Below are 23,356 nucleotides of genomic sequence, written 5' to 3'. Positions count from 1 at the left end.
TTTTGCGAATACAGACTAACATGGCTGCTACTCTGAAACCAGTCACAGATTCAGGCACTTTCAGATGCGAGTGCCACAAAATACCAGTAGAAGGTTAGTGGTTTGTGTGTGGAGTGGGTTAGTGGGATAAGAAAAGGAAACTTCTGGGAACATATTTTCCTAAATGGCCTACCAGATTACCACATATTTAGCTTTGTTGATATAAAACAGGACAATAAAGAATTCTTCTACTGGGATAATATTTGTAGTACATTCTATGTATGTAGCTAAAAACAAAACAAAACAAGAAGCACTTTGCAATTTTACACTTAGATGGTATATCAGACAAAAACATTCTATGCAAGTCACACATTTTAATTACTTTCACCTGTATTTAAAAAAGTATGAATCTGTACCACAATAACCTGTAATGATATAACATGTAGTAAAAATCTTCATATGCTTGCATCATTCACAAAATGTTTTAAATCACAATGCAATAAAGCCATAATTGTCTCTAGACCTCAAATTCTTTTCTATATATTTTATTTAATTCCAACAAATTCTATAATGGAGTAAAATTATGCTTTGTTTAAGGACCAATGGGCATGCTTCAGGGAGGATTTAGTAGGCAAATTACCATATCAACACAATGTAAAAAGATTGTGTGACTGAAGCACTCAATTCTTTACACTTCTAGGCAGCATCTGCTCTCCAGCCAGCTCTTAATCTCTCTTCCACTCAGAGGATGCCCTTTCCTGGCTAGTCAAGTCCAGGGTGCTGATGGAGACTTCTCTACAAGAGTTGACTCTCTCCTGCCTCCCCACCAGCAATGGCACCAGCACCCACGAATCCCCTGGAACAATTGGGTAGTGGGGACTTTTGAATAACAAGAGCTGAAGGTAGAGAATAAGAGGGGACTCTTAGTCATTGGAGACATGGGAAAAGGAGGGTTTTGTTGTCACCAGAGGGTAGAGGAGAAAAGCAGGGAGTCACCAGGGAGGAAATGCTATCAAGAGAGGAAGGGAACAGGTGAGCGAAGACTTCTAGCCACTGGTGGGAGAGAGAAGAGTGTCTGACAGAAAATGGGTGCCCAGCATTAGCAGAAAGAGGGGAAAGGAAAGAAAGGAGTATTCCAGGTGCAAAGAGTTCTCCAAAGGGAACAGAGAGACTGAAGGCCTTCCCAAGGAATGAATGGAGTTTATGTTCAGGGAGAAGAGGCAAAGTGACTGCAAAGGAGAGAGACAATATGGGAAATATTAAAGGGAAAAGAGGGACAGAAGAGGGAAGACAGGAAAGAACAGACAGGGATGAAAGGAAGAGAGAAGGAGAGTAAACAAAAGAGGGCAGAAGATGGGTATGATACTTTCTCAAGGTACCAGACCTGTAAGTTACCTAGTTACCCCTCTGCCTCAGCAAGAGAGAGAGATTTGCAGATACTGAACTGTGACAGCTCCCTGATACAGCAGTGCATTAGCCACTCCAACAAACTCTTCAGGACTCTGCCAGCCCCTATTTCACCTCGCAGGTAACACTTGGAGCACTTCAGTTCCTGACTCCCCTTGTAGAACATTGCCCTGCAATATCCAGCCCCTGTCACTGGACACTCACAGAAATTACCAACTCTGCTCTCTCCAAAGAGACAGGACACTCACTGTTGGCTTAGTGGATGATGCACACTTTACTTTAATATATTTTACTGAGATGAACTTATAGTAAAACCAAGAATAAGTTTAATAAAGAACAGAGATTCAAGTGATGCTAAGCAAGAGTAGTAGAAACAGAAAATGGTTACAAATAAAAAAAATACAAGTGACTAAAGCTTAACAGGCTACAATTCTTGACTCAGGCAGTCTCTCACCCAAAGCCTCCTCTCAGTGTCATAAGGTTCCCCCTGGCCAGGATCCTGCGTTCATGAATACAAAAAGCACTGTGCTTCTTGCTCCCTCAGTGATGGATAGCCAGAATGTCCTTTCCCCTTCAGATAGTCAAGTAAATCTTTGAAATGTATCCTTTGAAGTATACCCCCAGAAAAAATTCCTCTCCCTGCTGTTCTTCAGGGTGCAGACTCTATGCTGTTCTTCTAATCCTTCTGATAATTTACTTTTCCTGTTGACTCAATATGTAACTATAATGTCCATTGTCTCTGGCTACCCCTGCTCCATTTACATTCAACATCAGGGCAGATAGGAAAGTCAACATTCCTTTGTCTAGGGAACCTTTATTCACCCTGCCTGGTTTGCTTGGTTTAAACATCTTTTTAGTATAAACATACAACTTCTTAACTGTTATCTGTGCACACATCCTACAATGATCATGATGGCCAGCATGAAATAAGTTCTTGTTGGATATCTCACATGATATTCTTTGTAGATAAATACCACAAAAGCAATGCGTTAGGTGTAGGGAATTGGTCAGGCCAGACAGGAGTTTCTATTACATGGCAGTGAAAGCTCACAGTGTGGCAATAAGAAAATGAGAGAGCTCAGAGGACAGACAGAATGGGGAAAGACACACATGAGATAGAAAAGAAAAACTGAAAGAGAAGAAGTGAAAACAGAAGAAGAAAGAAATGGAAAACACACATCCTGCCAGAAATAGCATCTTCTGCCAAGCACAGATGAAAAATGATGCCTCGAGAGCTGATTCAAGTAATCTCCTGATCTAAAGTAGGGAACAAAACAAAAGAACCTCATTTCCAACTAAAAATAAAAGACAAAGAGGAGTAAATATGGGAGGCCAACACATTGTTTGGCATTACAATCTTTAGAAATTGTGTCAATTTTCAAAAATATTTAAGAGGAAAATCACAGGTCTTCAACTAAATTTGAGATCTAAAAGTCTTTGCCAAATTCATCTGGTCTCTTTGGCATCTTTTCTTCCTCTCAGTTCCTTCTCTATTTCATCTTGAATCATGAACCAACCCAGTGTCTAGCCAGGGCTTTGCCCCAGGAGACCTTTGAGACTTATGCAAGAGCAGCTGTCAACATCATGATCTCTTCCAGCTCCCCCTCAACTTCCTTCTGCAATGCTCCATTCTACTTCTTGGCATCCTCCTCCTGATGGCCTGCACATTATCATCAGATTACCCCCCCCCCCGAGCATCCTGCGAGTCGCAAAACAGCTGATTGCAGTGGGCGGGAGGCACAGGGAGGGACGAGGAGGTAAGGCTGTTCACCACATCCTCGCTCCTCTGCCCTTCCCCCCCCGCAGCCTCCTGAAGACCACGAAACAGCTGATCGTCACGGGCAGGAGGGATGGGGGAGGAAGGAGGAGGTGCTGATTGGGGGGGCTGCTGGCAGGCAGGAGGGTTGCCAGTGGGTGCTGAGCACCCACCTTTTTTTCCCCAGGGTTGGCTCCTAGCAGGAGCTGCATATTATCTTCTGAAGAGCCACATGCAGCTCCAGAGCCGCAGGTTGGCCACCCCTGAACTGCTCCCCATGCTACTGCAGCTACATCCTTACTATTTTTAGAGTGCTAGCTCAATGAGAGCTAGCACAAGTATGTCTATTTAAGCTGGGAATTTCCCCCCCCCCCCACAGCTCCAAGGGCAGACATACCCTGTGTCAATCAGAATAGATGATGTGCAGCACCTTTGAAAAAACTATGCTCAGTAGCTTAGTTTTAGTCACTCATGTTTGCAAATTTTCCCCATGCTGTAAAAATATCAGAAAATGAGGAGAAGATTACTGATGCTGATCAGAGATATGGAGAACGTAAATGTAGACAGGGCTGGAAAGTAATATACATTCTTCTAAGAAAAGGGCAACTGAAACTGAGAAGAGATCTAATCAGGATTTAATCATGCTGCAAATTTTGATCATGAGTTTATGAAGTGGACATCCATCTACTATGAATTGCACTGAAATTACTAAACAACTTCATGTTCACCACTGTACAAACATCAAATAGCAATGTTCTTCAGCCACTACCAACCTGGATTCAAACTTAGGTGTGATAGTTTGCCCCATGACCAATTCCCCGAGCCACTTGTACTCCAAGTATAAAGCCATTTAAGGATATGATGGACAATTGTTTCAATAGATTTAAGTGGACTTCATCCCTTGCCTGATGACAAGGCAGTCAAAGTAGGTGGACCTAAGATTCTTTCTGTTCACAAAGTGCTGATGTCTGCAGGTAAAGTTTGACTCCAATTGGGTTGAGTTTGTTGGGCTGTAGCTTAGAATCATTATGGGAGTCTCAGAAACTTAGTATTTGGACATCAACACAGCAGCTGGCTAGGTATTACCCCACAAGTGAGAGCAGTACAACTATCTTCCTTTTTTCTTGCAAGTACTGCTCTCTGTTTCCAAGAGAGAAATTGTGGCACCAGAGTTTTTTATGCTATATAATTTGTTGAAGTATAACTTTCTTGGGATTGATCATGCAGGACTGAGAGAAGAGCCCAGCTGTCTAAATTTCTCCTGGCTTTAAAAGGTATTTGTTCTTTGTCCAGGAGTGCTTACAGTTGTGACTCTGTCACAATATTCCAGGGAATGATAAATTGCACTAGAGCATGTCCTTTTCCTTATTTTCAAGATTACCTTTCAAGACTTCAGTGCCAAAGAACAATTGTTAATACTTAGTGATCTTCTGCATCAGCAGTTCCGTCTCTGGAGGACTAAGTACAAGCTTCAAGTGTTCTCTGAGTTGATGGATGTTGCCTGGGTCTGACCCATTGACAGAAAGAGAATCTTGGCACCAGTAGTAGTGGTGGCAGAGGGTGAGAGGGCAGCAAGGTGTATGAGCAAGAACAATCTATCCCATGACTGTTCTCTTGCCTAGTACTTGCCAAATTGCTGCTGGCTACAACATATTGTTGGCAGCTATTTTTAGACTTACAATCAAATACAGTGTCAAGGGCAATGTCTATGCTAGTATTTGTGCTAAAACTGAAGGATAATTCTTGCATCTGCCCTAATGTATAATTCAAGTACATTTATTCAAACCATACTTATTAAGCACCTCTTTTTGAATTTCTTGATGATGAATACAGTATCTCTCAATAATATGCCTTCCTGGCCACAAAGATATTTATGTAAAAAATGTTACAAATGCATTGGAAACATATTCCAAGACAGCACAAAAATTGTCTCAAATACAGTACCTTACATATATCATATGGAAAAGTAAAATACATGCCCTAATAGTGTTTATAATAGACTTAAATGGTAGTGCTAAGATGCAAGTACACTAGCATTGTATTAGATATAGACTTAGAATAGAGATTGCCATGGAAAAAACAATGTGTTTTATAAAGGTATGCTAAATGAAAAACAAAACTTTTCATCTTAATTTCTATGTTCTTTATTTTCCTTTCATAGATCTATATTGCCGTAGAGTAGTTTAAAAAGGAAACGACAAAGAGAAAAAGAATTAATAAAAGTGGACGCAGCAAGTTATAAACTTGTTGAGACCACATGGACGCTTTTAAAACATTTGAAATTTGGCTATCAGGCACATGAGCAATTCAATAAGAAATTCCTTGCTTCATATAGACACTCTCAACAGATGTTGCAAAAGATATTCACTGATATACAAATATTCCTCTATAATCCCCTGCATAAGCCTTGTAGCCTAAACTGCTTTGTAAAGTCAGCACAAATCAATGTATCTCATTTAATTAATGCTAAAGGGAGAAATAATCTCACACTAATAAGGCAGCAGACAAACTATCCAGGACTGGTTGATTGTGCCTAAGGTCTTAACAATAAACTAACATGAATTAAGAAGGGTAATACTAGCTATATAAAAAATGTACAACAGTCTGCCATGCTAGCATGTTGACTCCCTACATAAGAGAACATGTCTCAGTTTATGTGGGTCATGAATCATAATTACTATATGAAGGAGAGAAACTAAATACTGTAGAATAAATAAAGTGGTTTATATTCAGTACAGCAGTTCTTTGCTTTTCATGATCAGGACACAAATACAAGTTTTTGGTTCCCATAACAATTCTAATTTAAACTTTAAAGGAGCCACTCAGGGATTTTGCACTTGCTATTTACTGTTTTAAATAAACCATAATAATATTTTGGTAAAAATGTGTTCAGTTGTTGATGACATGTTATTTCCTCGAACTAAAACGCACTCCAATGATGACAGAGATGGGCTACAAAAAACAGTGGTGTGTTTTGTAAAGAAAAGGCTGCAGTTCAATTGCGCTTTATATTTTCTTTCTTTCCCAGCAAATTGCTGGAACCAATACTGAAACCAAGTAGAGATCACAGAACTAGAAAATGGAGGGTCTATGTCCATAGTGAGAGAAATGGAAAAATATCTCTTTTATATCTCTCTCTATATATAGATACAGAGAGAGAGAGAGAGAGAGAGAGAGAGAGAGATCTACAGTAAGCATTGTGGACATAGCACTTTCCTGAGTGACCATAACTTACTACCTCGACCCCACCCTCACTCAAAACCTTTACTCAACACCATGCTTCCCTGGTCCTTCTTTTCATGTCAACTTAGACCCCTCAATCTGAGCCACCTTGACTAAAGTATGTCCAGTCAATGGCCTCTAATAAAGAAATGAGAGTTGAAAAAATTAGACGCTCTTTGCTCTTCTCCCTTCCCCAAAATATAAGCTGCACTGTCCTACCTGCTCCTGGCTCGCTGAGACCTCCTCCCATTTCCAAGAAGAGACCTGTCCTACCTCTCCTGCCCACCCTCAGAAGTGCTAAATAGGGCTTCTTCTTCACAAAGAATGGATGGTTCTCTGAGTCCTCCCTGTAGCTTACTTCTGCGTGACTAAGCTCTGTCCCATGCTCAGGGCATGAGGCCACTTCATTGTCAAATTTTCCCTAACTTAGTCATTCCATAGCTCCTCATCCCTCCTGTTTCTTGGCCTGACGGAGAGGATAAGACCTACTAGGTGACGAGACATACAGGCCATCGGTGTCACAACCTAGCCCTTCTCAGAAACTCTTCACTTTGTCTGGCACCGCAAGATGTAAAACACCCTTAGATTTATCAGTTTCCACACATTTTTTCTTCTCAAGATCATCATTCAGAAGTTCCCTACATTATAAACAGACTGGGATATTCTAGTGTAATCAAGAAGGGCACAATATAAGATTCTATGAAGAACTGAGCATAGAATTTGTGTCTCCTAACTGTGTCCTCTGTTACTGAAATTTAACCAAAAATTATAACTCAATTGTCAGTGAAGTACTGTATTATTGCAAAGGAGATAACAGAATCACACCAAACATGGGGTTTATAAAAAGGAAATAATGCCAGACAAACCTGGTAGCTTTTTTGATTGAATTACAAAATAAGTGGATAAAGATAATGTGAAATGTGTCCCATATTGAGCGTTCAGTAAAGTATTTGATACAATACCTAAAAAAACCTACCTGTACAGGAAAAAAATTAGCTCAAATAAGTTTGGATATGGGCACTGTCAAATGGGAAGAAATAGAACAAAAGCTGAAGAACTACGAAGATTGATGAGAAGCTGCAGTGTATATTAAGCAGGTGAGTCCAATGGGATGCTACAGGGCTCACTGTCAGATTTGGTGTCATTTAACATCTTTATTCATGCTCTGGAAGAAGGAGTAAACAGCACATTAAAATTCACAGATGATACTAAATTGCAAGGCTTTGTAAATTCCACAGAGGACATGAAAACTACACCGGGGACTTAAGGGAAATTGGAAATATGGGCAACACATAAAATGAGATTTAACCTCAAAAGCACTATCTAAGACACCTAGGGAAAAATAAACCAAAACACTGCAACATAAAATGCTAATTCAACATAGATATTCAATAGAAGTGACAAACATATATAGCAATTAGAGATGGAAAAGGCCTACTAAAGTTTATTTCATTCTCTTGTAAGTGCAGGAATATAGAAGTCTATGTGCTAGTGGTACATAGTGGGGAAAAAAGTAAGGCTGAAGGTAGACAATAAATTAGGTAAATCCTTAGAAGAAGGAACAGTCTCTTCCTATGTATATGTGCAGTGCCTAACACAATGTGGTCCTGAAGGCACTAGTGTAAGATAAATAGTAGTAGCAGTAGTCCGGGGAAGCCTACAGTGCAAATACTTCATTTCGTGCACACCTGAAACTCCCAGTGAGGTCACTGGAAATTCTGGGTGCACAAGGAATGCAGGATTAGCTCCAGTGTGATTCTCACCTGCTTCTGTCAATGCATCACATCATTAAGATAATGATAATGTAGCTCTTAAATGAAGCTGAAGAGATCTGACCACATATAGGATTCAGCATACAGCTTGTGGTCTTTCCATAGAAGAAGGATGTAAATACAGTGGAGAGACTTCAGAGAAGAGCACCAGGATTACTGAAAGCCAAGAGACACTGATTTATGATGAAAGAATAAAAGAACTGAAAGCAAACATGTAGGTTTGCCAACCAACAGTTGAGACACATGATAAAGATCCACAAGTATTTCAAGGTTGCGAACACCAAAGAGAAATTCCAAATTTGTAGTAAGAGTAACAGGATGAAATTGAGAATAGAAAAAAAAACATGTTGAATGTCAAGAACATTCTCTCAATGGTAAAATCTATTAAGCAAGAACAGCTTCTTAAGGGATGTATCCAAAGTGATGAATATCTTGAATAATTGCAACTAGGCAAGACAAACCAATTGAGAACAGGTTGAGGATAAGTCTTTTCCAATTTTTAATTCCTTTGATTCCATGAAAAATTTTAATATAGCTTCAATGTGGTATTAAACTTACTGCAATAAGAAACTAATGCCATGGGCTGTAACTGTTTTGTAATGAACATTTTAAAAACAATGCAGTATATTTGATTATGGAAACAAACATCTCTGCCATCAATTACTGTGTATAATACATACACACAAGACCCTGTGTACTCAAAATGTCGGTACCAAATAGAAAATTGTGAGGGGGAAACCTAACCTCTTGAGAAAATTCTGAATTCCACAGCCATGGAATCGGAGGGTACATGGGGCAGTTCACAGACCTATTGTTTCAGGCTGTGTGCTAAGGAAAACACCATTGAATTGGTTTAACACTGGAACACTCAGTTCCAATTTTTGGGTTATTTTTGCAATTATAAGGCTAGAATAATAACTTCAACAAAATGAAAGCTGAGAGTCTGTAGCACAATTCAAGGGCAAGGGGTGAATTCTATGGCAAATTCAGCAGCCACAGAATTGCAGAATACACGGGGCACTGAATACAGGATAATCAGGGAATAGATCATTATACGCAGGGCTGGTATTTATTAAGGTTGCCTGATACCTCCCATTATATGACACTCTATTCAATTGTTTGTGACTTTACCAGCTCTTTGTCATTTGGGCTAAATTTTCCAAGCTTGTTGTGTACCTCAGGCTAAATTGTTCTGGAAAATTTCAGTCAGAACAGTTCAACTATTTCCATAACAGCGCTAGGAAAAAATCCTTGGTTTTGTCCATGTTAAAAAATGCTGACAACGTTTTCTTTGAAAGCTCTAGTAACCCCATGCTTCAGAGCAGGCATTAGAATTTTAGTAAGGGTTGGCCTTTGTGTCAGGGATGTGTCTGCATTGTCATCCCAGTGAAAATCTGTCCAAATCTGGCCACATAAGAAGCCTCTGAAAAAATAGCAAACTCAGTAGAGACTTAGATTTCAGCAGCTAAATTTCCTGAAGTTTCCACCTCCACTGGTCATGCTCAAGACTGAAGCTCAACAGGACTTTCATGTAATTCTGGGATTCTGCAGGACGTGCTGTGTCTGGGTGTCTGGACTGAGAGCAGAGAAGCTTTCTCTCAGTGACACCCTCCCCAAGCCCTTCCCAGCATGAAGTAGGAAGCTGCCTGATTCAAATGCAGACGGGACAAGAGGCAGACTTGTGGGAAGAGGGTCAGGAGGATTAGTTTGAAACAAGGGTTCTTTGGTTGAAGACTTGGGACTGGAAGCTGTCAGGGAAGGAAACTGGAACTGCCTAGGCAAGGAGACTAGATCTGGGAGCTGGGGATGGCTGAACAAGGAGATTGGAAGTTAGAGCAGAGGGAAGGTAGGGAACTGGGACTGAAAAGCGGTGGTGCAAGGGGAAGGATGTGAGAGGAAGACAGAGGAGCCAGGGTGCAGGGGAGAACTGGCACTGGTTGGGCTAAGAGACTAGGGCAAAGAGCTGGGAGATGGGGAGATAAAGAAATCAGCTGAGGTGAACAGGGAGGGAAATTGGGAGAAGGAGCCAGGGGAAAGGGGAATGTGAGCAGGCGGGGGTTGGGGGAAGGCCAAGACAGGGAGAGAGACAGAGATGATGGTATTGCCAGATGTGGGAGTGAATTGGGACTGACTGGTCAAGGACACAGGGATCTGGAAGTCCAGAGGTGTGAGACTAGGGCTTGCTGGGTAAAGATATTGGGACTGGTGAGGAGAATGGAACTGAGCTGAGGAGCCAGGGATGGGGAAAAAAGGGTCTGGAACAAGGACAGATTAGAGGAGAGAGGGCAGAAGGGTTAACACTTTGGGAGGAAGGAGTAGAAGAATGAGCTGACTAGAGCATTCTCCCCTCCAAAGCCTGGAATGGAACTCAAGATTCCTGGGCCTCACCATTGCTCTGCTGTCAGCAAAGAGTTGTAAAACCCACCGGTAAAGTGTAGAGCTGGGGGAATAACGGATTTTTCAGTTAACTGGCTATTCTGAAATTGAAAAAAGCATAATTCATTTAGGGTCAAACCAAAAATTAAATTGTTTTGAGATTTTTCGGGAAAATGAAAAAGTAAAAAAAAATTGTGTTTCCAAAATTTTCAATTGAATTGTGGGCATTTTGACAAAAACAAGGGAGGCCAGATTCACAAAATGGCTTGTGTGTGAGGGGGAAGGAGGTGACTTCCCTTATAACTTTTAGCTGAGTGGTTAGGGAATTCACCCAGGATGTGGGAGACTCTGATTTAATTTCCCCATCTGTGTGATGAGGAGAAGGGATTTAAATATGGATTTCCCACCTCTTAGGTGAGTGCCCTAGCCACTGGGCTATAGAATCACTGTCATTCTCCCCGTGTCCCAATGCATGAACACAATGGAACAGCTTCAACAAGAGAGACTGAGAATGACCTACAGCAGAATATCCCAGAGTCCATATTTCCTAAACATTTTGATTTGTTCAGTTCGGTAAAACTATTTGGCAAACTTGACACAAATTCACAAATAGTTTCAGGTCAACCAAAACTGCATAGTTTATTTTCTGAAAATGAAATGTCCCATTCTCTCTAGTGCTGGTCACATAGAGGGTGACAACCTCCTATTGCTATCAGTTAACTCCATTAGCTCAAGTGGAAGTGGTCTCTGTGGTGGATTCTAAAGGGTCCAATCTTACTGAAGACCCATGGGGGTGTCAAAATTATGCTGCATTGTGGAATTTCTGTTTATTCAGGATGCTCTGTTTTGTTTTTAGCTTAGGAACAACCTGTTAAACTATGTTAAAAGAACATTTTTAAGGTTGGCAAGTCAAGCTCTCAAAAGTTAGGCTGCGTATGCAACATTATTCAAAGGCTGCTCTGGAGACAGAATTATTAATTTATTCACAGGATTTTCTATGACACTCATCACTATAGTATCTGAGTGCTTCACATTCATTTTCAAGAATGCCACTGGGAGATGTATGGGTATTACCACATTTTATAAACGGGGGATATAGGCACAGTGAAATTAAGGTCAAAAGTATGCACTAATTTTGGGTGTCCAACATGAGATGCATAGGACCGGGTTTTTCAGAGTACTTAGCATTACATAACACTTCATATTCAAAGCACAGAGGCGTCTCTAGGATTATCAAACTGGAACCTTTCTTAAGCACTGAACTGTTTTAAAAAATCCTATATTATATATTTTTTCACCAGAATAGGATGGCAGCTGTGTTGATGAGGAACCACATTTATTCAAGAAACCAGGAAGAATCAGAAAATGGTGCATGCATAGCTTGGAGAGCAGCTTTTACCTCTAAGTGGGTTCTGTCACTCTTAAAGTTTGAAAAATACTTTCAGATTCTTGGATGAAGGGCATTATTTATATGTGCAAATTATTGTTATTAAAAGTAATTAACAAAACTTAAGGGGACCAAAATCAAATTAATGAAACCACCATGTAAAAGACTTGAAGATACATGGCCCAACCATGAAAGCTGATAAGTAGACCACATATTCCTATTAAGCTGTTCCATCTTCCTGCATTAATGTACAATGAATTTGTAATGTGATGTGGATACCAAGAGGAACAATAAATATTATAGACCTTGAGATATTTTTATCCAAGCGATGCTGTTGCTGTTCCTGTGCTACCAAGGTAGATATAGCTTCTTAAATTAAAAGCAATGAATGCTCAGCAATGTCAGTTCAAAATTGAAGTCTACAACACAATGATCAAATCCTCTGAGCATGAATCTAATGGTACCAGACAGAAACTTCACAGCTTACTTTATTTTGACTGAAAGATGAGAGTACGAAGGCCAAGCATGAGATCCCAAATTGTTGCTGTCAAGGTTACGGAGTGAACTGCATCTTAGACTCCTTTTAAGTCCCTCTTGAGTGCACCCCTGTAAGAGACAGGCCTGGCTTACTGAACTTCACTCTGGGAAGAACCATGCAGTCCAACCACTTTCAGACTGGATCTCTGGGTTGCAGTCGTCCTTGTTTCTCTACTGTGTGAACATGTCAGGTCCAACTGCATTTGGCAGCTCTAAACCCTTTCACTCCGGGGACCTGTGACCAGCAAGCTGATTAAAGTGACTCAGAAGGAGCATCTTCAAAACCATTCATCCCTCCAGAGATACAAAATACACAGAGCAAGGGGTAAAGAACAATAAAATCTTTCATTGCAAGCTTTTATTAGTACCCCTCAGCCAAGCTAACCCAGCCGTCTGGCTGGGAGAAACAGAGAGCATGCTGCAAGCAGGACAGTTTAGTTTGTCTGTGATTCCTGGCCAGCTTCGCAGCTTCCACAGACACTCTCTGCACAGCCTCTGGCCACTCAGTCAACCTCACCCTTTTCTAGACTGGGGGGGTGTCCTCTGATGTCTTATTCTTCTCTTCTCAGCATTGGCAAAACAGCTGTGTTATCAGGATTGAGGCCAGAAGTCGCCTCTTCACTGCTATAAATCTGGCTTTTATGTTTGTGTGTTTTTTGGGATGCTTCTTTTTTGGGCATTGTTTTATCTTTCCTACTTGATTTTCCTCTAACAACCCATTTTGATCTAACTCCATAGAAAGAAATCCATCATAAGCAAATACATCATATTTATTAAAAATACAGATATTTCCTACTTTGTCACAGATGCCAAAAGACTTACTAAGGCATTTTTCATTTTAAAGAGCCACTGTCAACTTGAAATATCACATCTCTGGATAATTCTTTTTAGCCAACTATATTTACAAATAATCCCCTACAATTATCATAACTAAAGGAAGCCAGAGAAAAATATTTGAACCTCAGTATATTACTCTGTGCATTCGACAGCACACTAGGAATAGTCAGTTTCATTATTTCATTGAGAGTCATTTTCACTTCCTGACTCCTGCACTAGCATGATCACTATGGTACACTGGTCGGGGGGCTCACATGCATGCTCCTCTCCAGAGGCAGCAAGAAAGCTACTGTTGATTTTAAATGTGGGGATAAGAGGAGCAGAGAAGTAACAGGTTCTGTGATCCGGGTGCTGTTAGATGGGGCTCCCCCACCTAAGTCCCTAGATGGCCTTTGCATGTTGTTAGGAGATAATGTCAGCATGGGGTAGCAAAGGCCCGTTCTGCTAGCACAGGAACTGGGGTAATGGAAACAGGAAGGGTGTGATCAGATATGCTCTCTCTGGAACACTTTCATAGTTCCCAGGGACCAGTGGGCAGCAGGCTCAAGGTGAGGAAGAAGGAAAGAGATGTCTTCACTCCCTTGTGAGGACTTCCTTCTCCCGACCTGCACCCTCCCAGGCCTACTCCAGAGCTCCACACACTCATGGAGGAGTATTAGAAGGGGAACACTTCCCACTGCAGAGAACTTTATAGGCTAAGAGAGTGGGAGTGTGATTGTCCCTCCCTGGGATCATGGAGGAGTCCCAGGGAGCAGCTGTAGCCTGGCTATGAAGAATGTGGGTCGGAATGGACCTGAACAGAGATCTTGATTCATAGAATCCTGCAGAGAATCTGCAGCCCAACCAGGGGAGAGTGGGGGAAAGAAAGGGTTTGTCTTTACTCCCCAGAACCATGGACAAGTCCCAGTGAATAGCTACTGCCCAAATGGGGATGAAGTAGGCAGGGACAAGGAAGGATTCCTATGAGAAGCTGCTGCTGAGACTGAGTGGGAAACTTCACATTTGGAGAACACGGAGTTGTCCCAGGAAGCAGATATACCTGGGAAGGGTGGGTAAAAGTGCAAGCACCCCTGCTACTGCTTCCAGGGCCCATGAAAAGGAAGAGGCTGGTAGGCAGTAAGTGCACAAAGAGAAGGGGCAGTAGGGGCAAAAGAGAAGATGATCTTAGTTCATTTGTTATTGTGCCTCTTGGGCTTAATTGACTCACAATCAACTACCAAAAAGCCCTTTAAAAGAACAAGGAAACAATAAAACAAGTGTAAACATTAAAAAATCCCAAACCTCTGCCCATGCTACTGACATGCTGCACTACTAGAAAATGAAAATGTCTAAAACGAGTCAATTTCTAAAAATTCGAGATGAGAGTGTCCCAATAAGAATATTTTGGGCCCTGGTCTTACACGCACTGTGAAGCACAGAGAGAAGAAGAGGGAAGAGAAAGTATGAGCAACAGAGGCAGGGCGCATAGCCACATGTTCTGTGTTTTCCCAGGCATACGGGCAAAGGAGTGTGGGTGGTGTATGGAGGGGAATCAGTGGTAGGCTGATTTACAGTCCAATCCTGCCCCCACTTCACCCAAATATAGTAAAGGACAAAGAGTTATTCCTGGTCTGTACCAAGATTAATCAAAGAGCCTCACTTCCAGCACTTGCTAGTGCATAAGGTTTTGAGCTAGCTTCCCCTTTTGCACCTGAGCAGCAGGCCCTGATTTCTGCAAGTGCAGGATTGGGACCTTTCCCTTCACTAGAGACAGTTGAATACCATCCTATTCTGTCCCTTTCTTTGCCAGTTATATCAATCATGTTTCCCAGCATTCATTGCATCTACAGATTACAGAATAACTCCTGCATCCTGTGCAAATTCTCCTTTTTAACAGTTTACAGACAACTTGACAGTATCCATCCTTCAATTCAGTGATTGGCATTAGATCCCTCTGGCTTCTCCTAGAATCAAGATCTTTTATTGTTTTATACTTAACAGTGAATAAGGTCTCTAAAGGCTCAGAGGTTTTTTTATGTTTTAAGAATACCTACTTCTTAGGATGGGTTTTTCAAGCTTTCTCCGCTCTAATTAACAGATCAGAAATAAACACACAAATCTGTGAAAGTCTTTTGCAGGGTCACAGATGATGATGAAAATAAATCATCAACTAGTGACTTGCTATGCATAACAGCCACAACAAATTAAAAACGTGACCTAACACATCAGTAACAAAGTAGAAAATGGAAGAATTGCACTGAGGTTAAGTCTCAATTTTATAATTTTCTAAAGATGGCTTCATGGTGAATTAAACACTACTTCTCTCCCTCCTTAATAAACAGACAGAAACATTCAGATAATTGGCCTAATGTGATGAGAAGCTGAGTGATTCCAGTAAAGTGCCAAGTGCTCTCAACTCCTTTTTAATTCAAAGAGAATTAAAAGCACTCAGAACCCACAAAGCTCAAGCATCTGCGTTTGCCACATTTCTGCCTGACATAGGAGTTTATAATTTATCATGGGTGAATTTATAATTTATCATAGGTTTGACAGAGGAAGACATACAAATAATTATAATCCCTTTCACTCATTTAATTTTGTTGATTGACTATTTTCAGTAATTAAATATACGATATTTCTGATATCTGATTTCTACTGTACAAACCAGAATACACGGCATAAGCTCAACCAATGTTGACATTGGAATGAAATGCTATAATGACATTCATTCTGTGGGATTTCTATCACTAGAATGTATATAATCCCACACTTAAATGTAGAACAAAGTTACTCTTTAGCCAATGTAAATCAGCATAGCTCCACTGAAGTCATGTAGTCTGATTTACACCAGCTCAGGATCTGGCCGCAACACTACATATGTGCAGACCCTAAGCCAGCAACCATTATGGAACAAATCCTGCCCTCGCCACACATTCAAGTGTATAAGAATCCATGGGCAATGTGCAAAGCAAGCAGGATACAGGAAGTCTGTGCCTTAGAATGCTCTGTCTGTGACAATGAGATATGTGAGAAAAAGGAGCAGTGTATGGTGTGGCTAGTGGATGCACAGTTATGCATAACCACCCGATAAACTCCCTGTGAAGGGAAGTGGATAGAGGATTTTGCTCTTTAAGAGATTACTACTATTTTAAGGCTCTGCAGTCAGGGGAAATAATTCCATTCTTTGCAGACCACTTTTGCACCAGGTCTTATTTGTTGAGAATTTGGTCCTTTGTAAACATTTCTCAATGCAAATTAAAGTTGCAGTTGTACATAAAATGAAATTGGCAAACTTTTAATATATACTTGACTATATCAGATAAAGCCCAACCGATATCTGGTAATTCAGCATAAATTTTCTTGTAAACATTACACAGTAACCTCAGAGTTATGAAACCAGAATTACGAACTGACCGGTCAACCGCACACCTCATTTGGAACCGAAAGTACGCAATCAGGCAGCAGCAGGGATAAAAAAAAAAAAAAAAGCAAATACAGTACAGTACTGTGTTAAATATAAACTACTAAAATATAAAGGGAAAGTTTAAAAAAGATTTGACAAGGTAAGGAAACTGTTTCTGTGCTTGGTTCATTTAAATTAAAATGGTTAAAAGCAGTATTTTTCTTTTGCATAGTAAAATTTCAAAGCTGTATTAATTCAGTGTTTCAGTTGTAAACTTTGGAAAGAACAACCATAACATTTTGTTCAGAGTTATCTCCATTCCCGATGTGTTCATAACTCGGAGGTTTTACTGTATTGTAACAAGAAAAGGAGTACTTTTGGCACCTTAGAGACTAACAAATTTATTTGAGCATAAGCTTTCGTGAGCTACAGCTCACTTCATCAGATGCATTAATGAGCTGTAGCTTACAAAAGCTTATGCTCAAATAAATTTGTTAGTCTCTAAGGTGCCACAAGTACTCCTTTTCTTTTTGCGAATACAGACTAACACTACTGCTACTCTGAAACCTGTATTGTATCAGTCACTAATCCTGGAATCTTAGTTACTTTATGAGTCAGAAAGAGTTTTCTCAGGTCATTGAGTTTTACTCAATGTATGTTTGGTTAGGAGATACCTCTGGTACAACATTACATGTTCCACAGCAGTTTCCTGTACTCTGTCAAACGAATAAATATTCATTTCCTAATTCTGTCTATACCTATGACCAACAGAGTCTCAAGACTTACATTTCAAGAAAACAACAAACAAATGAGGAGGGAAGAAAAAAAAAGATGTCTCTAAATACCATGACTGTTGCATCGTGCTGTTTCCACAAGCCGACTGTTTTGATCATAGCATGCCATGGCCTGGTAACGATAGCCTTGCCCACATTCCTTGATATCTCCTTGTACTTTCATTCCGAGTAATACTTCCACTTTGCCCTCTGGTAAAATGCAGTCTGACCAGTTCCCCACAGGTTGAGCATTGTACTTGTCACAAGGACAATACTGAGTCTCGATCAGAGGATACAACTGGGAATTTTTGCATTTGTCCCGCTTCTTACTTTTTCCTGGAGGGAGAAAATAATCGTTCAGAAAGTTCTTTATATCACTGTACACACAAGCAGGTAATTTTATTTAATGATCTATAACTGTGCAAAAAATCTCCAAGGAGCACATAACTTAAGGCCAAATTGTTCAGATCCGGTGGTGCCTAAAGTTAGGCACCCAAATTCATACTTTATCACGTAAGAAATTGGCCTGATTTTCAAAGGTGCTATGCATCTACAGTTCTTGCTGTTTTCACTGTCTTTGAAAATGAAGTCAACTATTTAAATTTATAATTTTAAAATACTTAGCTTGAAATATCTGAGTTTGAAAATTTTTGCCACTGAAAATAGGCTGCCTCCCTCCCGCTCACCCCAATCCATCAATGTTGTGCAATTTAATAGTTATTATGTCATACTCATTCCATGGATAATGTGCAAGGTGGTTTTTCTGAGTTTTTAAAAAATTCTTTTGGCATCAAGAGAGAAAAAGCCATTGTCTGCTTCTGTTACACCATTTCAAATGATCAAAATCCTCAAATTTTATCATGTTATTGCAGCATTAGTTAAGAATCACTCTTCTAGCCCTCTGATGGAATAAGCTCCTTCTTTTGATTAATTCCAGAACATTGCTGTATTTTTTCAAATCTCTTCTAGCAACTCCTTTATTCTCCCCAACTACTTAGCCATCCATTTTCTCCTATTTCCATTTTTTAATCTTCTCTGTAAAGTTTGTTTTTGTTTAATTTCTTGTTATTTGCTCTCATATCTCATTTGATTGTCCCATTTTTAGAAACTAAAGAGCCTTGGCAAAATCATTTTGTAATGTAATTATCTGTCAATTAGATGATAATATACATGAATGCGCTGCACTATTTTCCTCGTCTTTCAAACATGTTACTTACAGAAAATGAAACCATAAAAGCACTAGGCAGGACATTATAGCACTCTTAGTAATTACACTAAATACTGTTTTAGTGTAGAACAGGGACAATGTACTGTAGTAAGGGGATTTCTCATTTGGCAACTTCATACTGAAAATGTAAGTGTTAATCCCTCTTTCTCCTCATCTTTTCCCCAAGAATAATTAGGCCCTTTGTTCTCAGCTCTTCAGATTGGGTTGGATAAATTGCAGTATAAAATTGATTCACCAAGGCCAAACCATCCCCTCAGCATCAAGTCTGAGTAGCTAAACTTGGCATAGGGAGATCCACAGGGGCCTCTCAATGCCAAGGCTGGTTGCCAGTTCTGTTTTTCTTGTTTCTGGCTTTAAGGTAAATTTCTAGCCATTTTCTTTGTGGAAGTAACACTAATGTAAATTGTTCTCTAGAATTTTAAGAAGGTCCCTTCAGTCTTCCTGAAGATTGAGAGTTATTCACAGTCCCTCCTACAGCCACCCACGCGTGGCTTTTTGGGACCCATGGCTGTAGGCCTTCTGATTTTGTATTGTTCCTATCACAACAGGGGGTGCTGGTGCCTAGGTTGCTATTGAGCACCCTCACTTCGGGCTTAGTGATTTCCAGCTTAGCTAGCTCCACCATGGGGTAGAGAATGTGGTTTCCAGCCACGAAAGGGGATTACTTGATAACATAATAGAAAGCTTGATGTAATGGATTAAACACATGACTGTGTGTATTAAGACTCAAGCATTGACATTGACTCCATCCAGGGAATTAAATCAGTCATTTAACCTTTTCTCTTTAGTTTCCCCACCTAACAATGAATAGAGTACTCCTTACCTACCTAACTGGGCTGTTATGATGACTGATTAGTTAATGTTTGTGCAAATTTTTAGCCACAATGAAATTTCAACAAAAAGCAGGAAAAAGTGTTTGTAAAAATGTTCATGAAAAACATTTTGTAACCATCTGCAATAACCAGAAAAACCTCCAATTTTTGCTGGGCTAACAACCCCCAAGGACTCTGATTTACCTTATATCAGAGGGGTAGCTGTGTTAGTCTGAACCCACAAAAACAATGAGGAGTTTGGTGGCACCTTAAAGACTAACAGATGTATTTGTGCTTAAGCTTTTGTGGGTAAAAAATCCACTTCTTCAGATGCCTGGAGACTCCAAGCATCTGAAGAAGTGGGCTTTTTATCTATGAAAGCTTATGCCCAAATAAATCTGTTAGTCTTTAAGGTGCCACCGAACTCCTCGTTGTTTTTGTGATTTACCTTATGTTTGTTCTGTGCATAGCACACTGGGGCATCGACTCCCGTGACAACCTTTGGGCACTAATGCAGTGAAAATAGTAAACAATAATGACAGCAGATCTGTGACAATTGAGACATTTGGAGACAGGCTCTAGAATTACCTTTCGGAAAATGGTCAATAATTCAATGATTATGCCCATTTTGGCTGGAGAGGTTGATTTAGGGCAGGGGTGGGCAAACTACGGCCCGCTGGCTGGATCCGGCCCCTTGGGGCTTTGGATCCAGCCCGCGGGATTGCCACCGCCGCAGGTTCTGCACCGCTCCGGAAAGCAACCACACCACGTCCCTGCAGCCCCTGGAGAAAGGGGGCAGAGAGCTCCGCATGCAGCTCTTGCCTGTGGGTACCTCCCCCAAAGCTCCCATTGGCCAGGAATGGGGTACCACAGCCAATGGGAGCTTCGGAGGAGGTACCCACAGCGAGGGAAACACGCAGAGCCCTCTACGCCCCCCCCCCCCTACGGGCCGCAGGGACATGATGCCGGCCGCTTCCTGGAGCGGTGAGGTGTGGCGTGGCGCAGGGCTGGGGCCAGCAGGGAGCCAACCCTGGCTCCAGCATGTGCCGCTGCCACCCCGGATCCGCTCTAGATAAGCAGCACCGGGCTGGAGCCTGAACCCCTCCTGCACCCTGCCCTCCAACTCCCTGCCCTAAGCACCCCCTCCTGCACCTCAACTACCTGTCCTGAGCCCCCTGCACTCCAACCCCCTGCCCTGAGACCTGCCGCAGCCTACACCCTTCCTGCATACCAACTCCCTGCCCTGATTCCCCTGCCGCATCCCGCACCCCTCCTGTACCTCAACCCCTTGACCTAAGCCCCCTCCTGCACTCCACACCCCCCACACTCTAACCCTCTTCCCAGAGCCCCCTCATACATCCTGCACCCTTCCTCTCCCCCAAGCCCTTGCCCTGAACCCCTTCCTGCACACTGCACCCCCTCCCACACCCTGTACTTTGCCCCTGCACCCCAACCCCCTGCCCCAGCCCTGCAAGCAATTTCCCCACCTAGATGTGGCCCTCGGGTCAAAAAGTTTGCCCACCCCTAATTTAGGGGCTGAATAAAAGTTCATGGAAGGACTGCCATTGACTTCCATGCGCCTGGACCACATTGCTTTAAATATTTCAACTCTGTGGAATCACAGGTAGTGTTGACTCAGCCCTTCAGAATGATAAATGGTCTACTATGCAGTTTATTGTGTATCAGTCTTAAAGAAGAGACCATGACTTCATCTGTAATCCCATGTTAGTTTTCTTATGACCTAGAGTTTGCTGTAGTGTCCTTTACTGATATTTTCCCCCCCCGAGACCCTGCAGTATTGTGTAGTGCATGCCAATTATCTGCTTGGTTGTTGCCCTGGACCCCAGAGCTGCCTGCTTGTCAATGATGTGTGCATTTGGGTATCCTTCAGACGGACGGGCACTGTATAAGTTTAAAATAAAATAAATAGTAGCTAATAATAAACAATGTTTCAGTAACCCGTTGACTCTTACCAACAAGAGAGCGCTTTCTTGTCCTGACTGCTCCACAGTCCCCATTGCAGGAAGAAAACTTTGACCAGATTGTGAACTGACAGTCATCTTGGCAAGGAATTTGGCAGGCCTGTGTTAATGTTGGCAAAGGGCCTGCATATTTAAGGCACTCACTGATGTCAGCGGGTCCTCCATCTTGTCTGCGACAAGTAATTGCTGGAAACAAATAAGTTTGGCGTTTATAAAGAGCTGTCAGGCTTGTATCTAGTCTATAACAGTGGTTCTCAATCAGGGTACATGTACCCCAAGGGGTATGCAGAGGTGTTGCCGGGGGTACATCAACTCATCTAAATATTTGCCTAGTTTTACAGCAGGCTATATAAAAAGCACTGGTGAAGTCAGAATAAACTAAAATTTCATATGACTTGTTTATACTGCTGTATCTACTGTACACTGAAATGTAAGTACAATATTTATATTTTAAAATTGATTTACTTTATAATTATATAAATTATAATTAAATAAAATTTATATTATTTATAAATTTATAAATTATAAATGTATAAATTATAAATTATTTATATTATATTAATTATAATTAAAAGTGAGAACTTAAGCAATTTTTCAGTAATAGTGTACTGTGACACTTTTGTATTTTTATGTCTAATTTTGTAAAGTGAGTAATTTTTAAGTAAGGTGAAACTTGAGGGCATGCAAGAGAATCTGACTCCTGAAAGGGGTACTATAGTTTGGAAAGATTGAGAGCCTAAAGATTGAGATCTATAATATAGCAATTAGCCAGGAATGCCCACATTTCATACAGTAGGTCAGACAACATTCTGCTACTATATCATAGATAAAACCCAGAACAGCTATGTGTAACACAATGGCCTAATATTTACAGATGTTTATACATTACAGCTAAATGTGTAGATCTGAAATTTCTGGGATACTTTACTCTATTTAAATTATTTCTTTATTGATGTTTACCGACAATACAATATTAAAAGGTAACCTCCACTGTGATATAATATTATAGCAGTAAATCCTGTTAGGAATTGCCACCCCTCAGAGATTTTCACATAATCAAATTATGTTAGACATTTCCTTTCGAGATGGACCCAAACTTAGATACCACAGAGTTGTGCAATATAAGAACATGAACAGAATTCACGTATTCCAAGACCAGAAGACACCACTGTGATCATCTAGTCTGACCTCCTGTATAACACAGGGTAATAGAACTTCCCCAAAATAATTGCTAGAGCAGAGCTTTTAGAAAAACATCCAATATTGATTTAAAAATTGTCAGGATGGAGAATACACCATGTCCCTTTGTAAGTTGTTCCAATGGTTAATTACTCCATGTGTTAAAAATCAACATCCCATTCTTCTTGAATTATGAGCACAGAACAGTACACAATACTCCAGCAGCAGTCGCATGAGTGCCAAATATAGAGGTAAAAGAAACTCTCTAACTCCTACTCGAAATTCCACTGTTTATGCATCTCAGGATTGCATTCACAATTTTGGCTACAATGCCAAACTGGGAGCTTATGTTCAGCTGATTATCCACCATGACCCTCAAATCTTTTTCTGAGTCACTGCTTCTCAGGATAGAGTTCTCCATTCTGTAAGTACGGCCTACATTTGTTGTTCCTGAACACATTTAAATTCCGCAATGTCAAAATACGTTTGTTTGTGCCCAGCTTTCGAAGCAATCCAGATCACTCTATATCTATGACCTGTCCTCTTCATTATTTACCACTCCCGCAATTTTTGTGTTGTCTGCAAACTTCATCAGTGATGATTTTATGTTTTCTTCAAGGTCGTTGATAAAAATGTTTAATAGCGTAGGGCCAAGAATCAATCCCTATGGGCATGGATGGCCAGTAACCCGACCGTTGGAGGAGGCTAACCCCTGGCCACTCCCCTT

General features: G+C 40.9%; 1 protein-coding gene across 4 annotated transcripts in view; it reads right to left on the bottom strand.

Moving 5' to 3' along the window:
- The window catches only part of THSD7A (thrombospondin type 1 domain containing 7A), a 437,038-nt gene that overhangs the window by 70,316 nt on the left and 343,366 nt on the right, over nucleotides 1–23,356 (bottom strand). For all 4 annotated transcript variants that reach the window (XM_038392700.2, XM_038392699.2, XM_043509245.1 and 1 more), the window contains 2 exons: nucleotides 21,442–21,636; nucleotides 17,501–17,764 (listed from right to left, as the gene is read on the bottom strand). In XM_038392700.2, the coding sequence (XP_038248628.1) occupies nucleotides 17,501–17,764; nucleotides 21,442–21,636 (459 nt within the window). The remainder of the gene's footprint in view (nucleotides 1–17,500; nucleotides 17,765–21,441; nucleotides 21,637–23,356) is intronic.

This window comes from Dermochelys coriacea, chromosome 2 (genome assembly GCF_009764565.3).
Source record: "Dermochelys coriacea isolate rDerCor1 chromosome 2, rDerCor1.pri.v4, whole genome shotgun sequence".
In the NCBI taxonomy this organism is placed as follows: Eukaryota; Metazoa; Chordata; order Testudines; family Dermochelyidae; genus Dermochelys; species Dermochelys coriacea.
The sequence above is the reverse complement of the archived record's forward strand: the minus strand, read 5'-3'. Positions and strand labels throughout refer to the sequence as shown.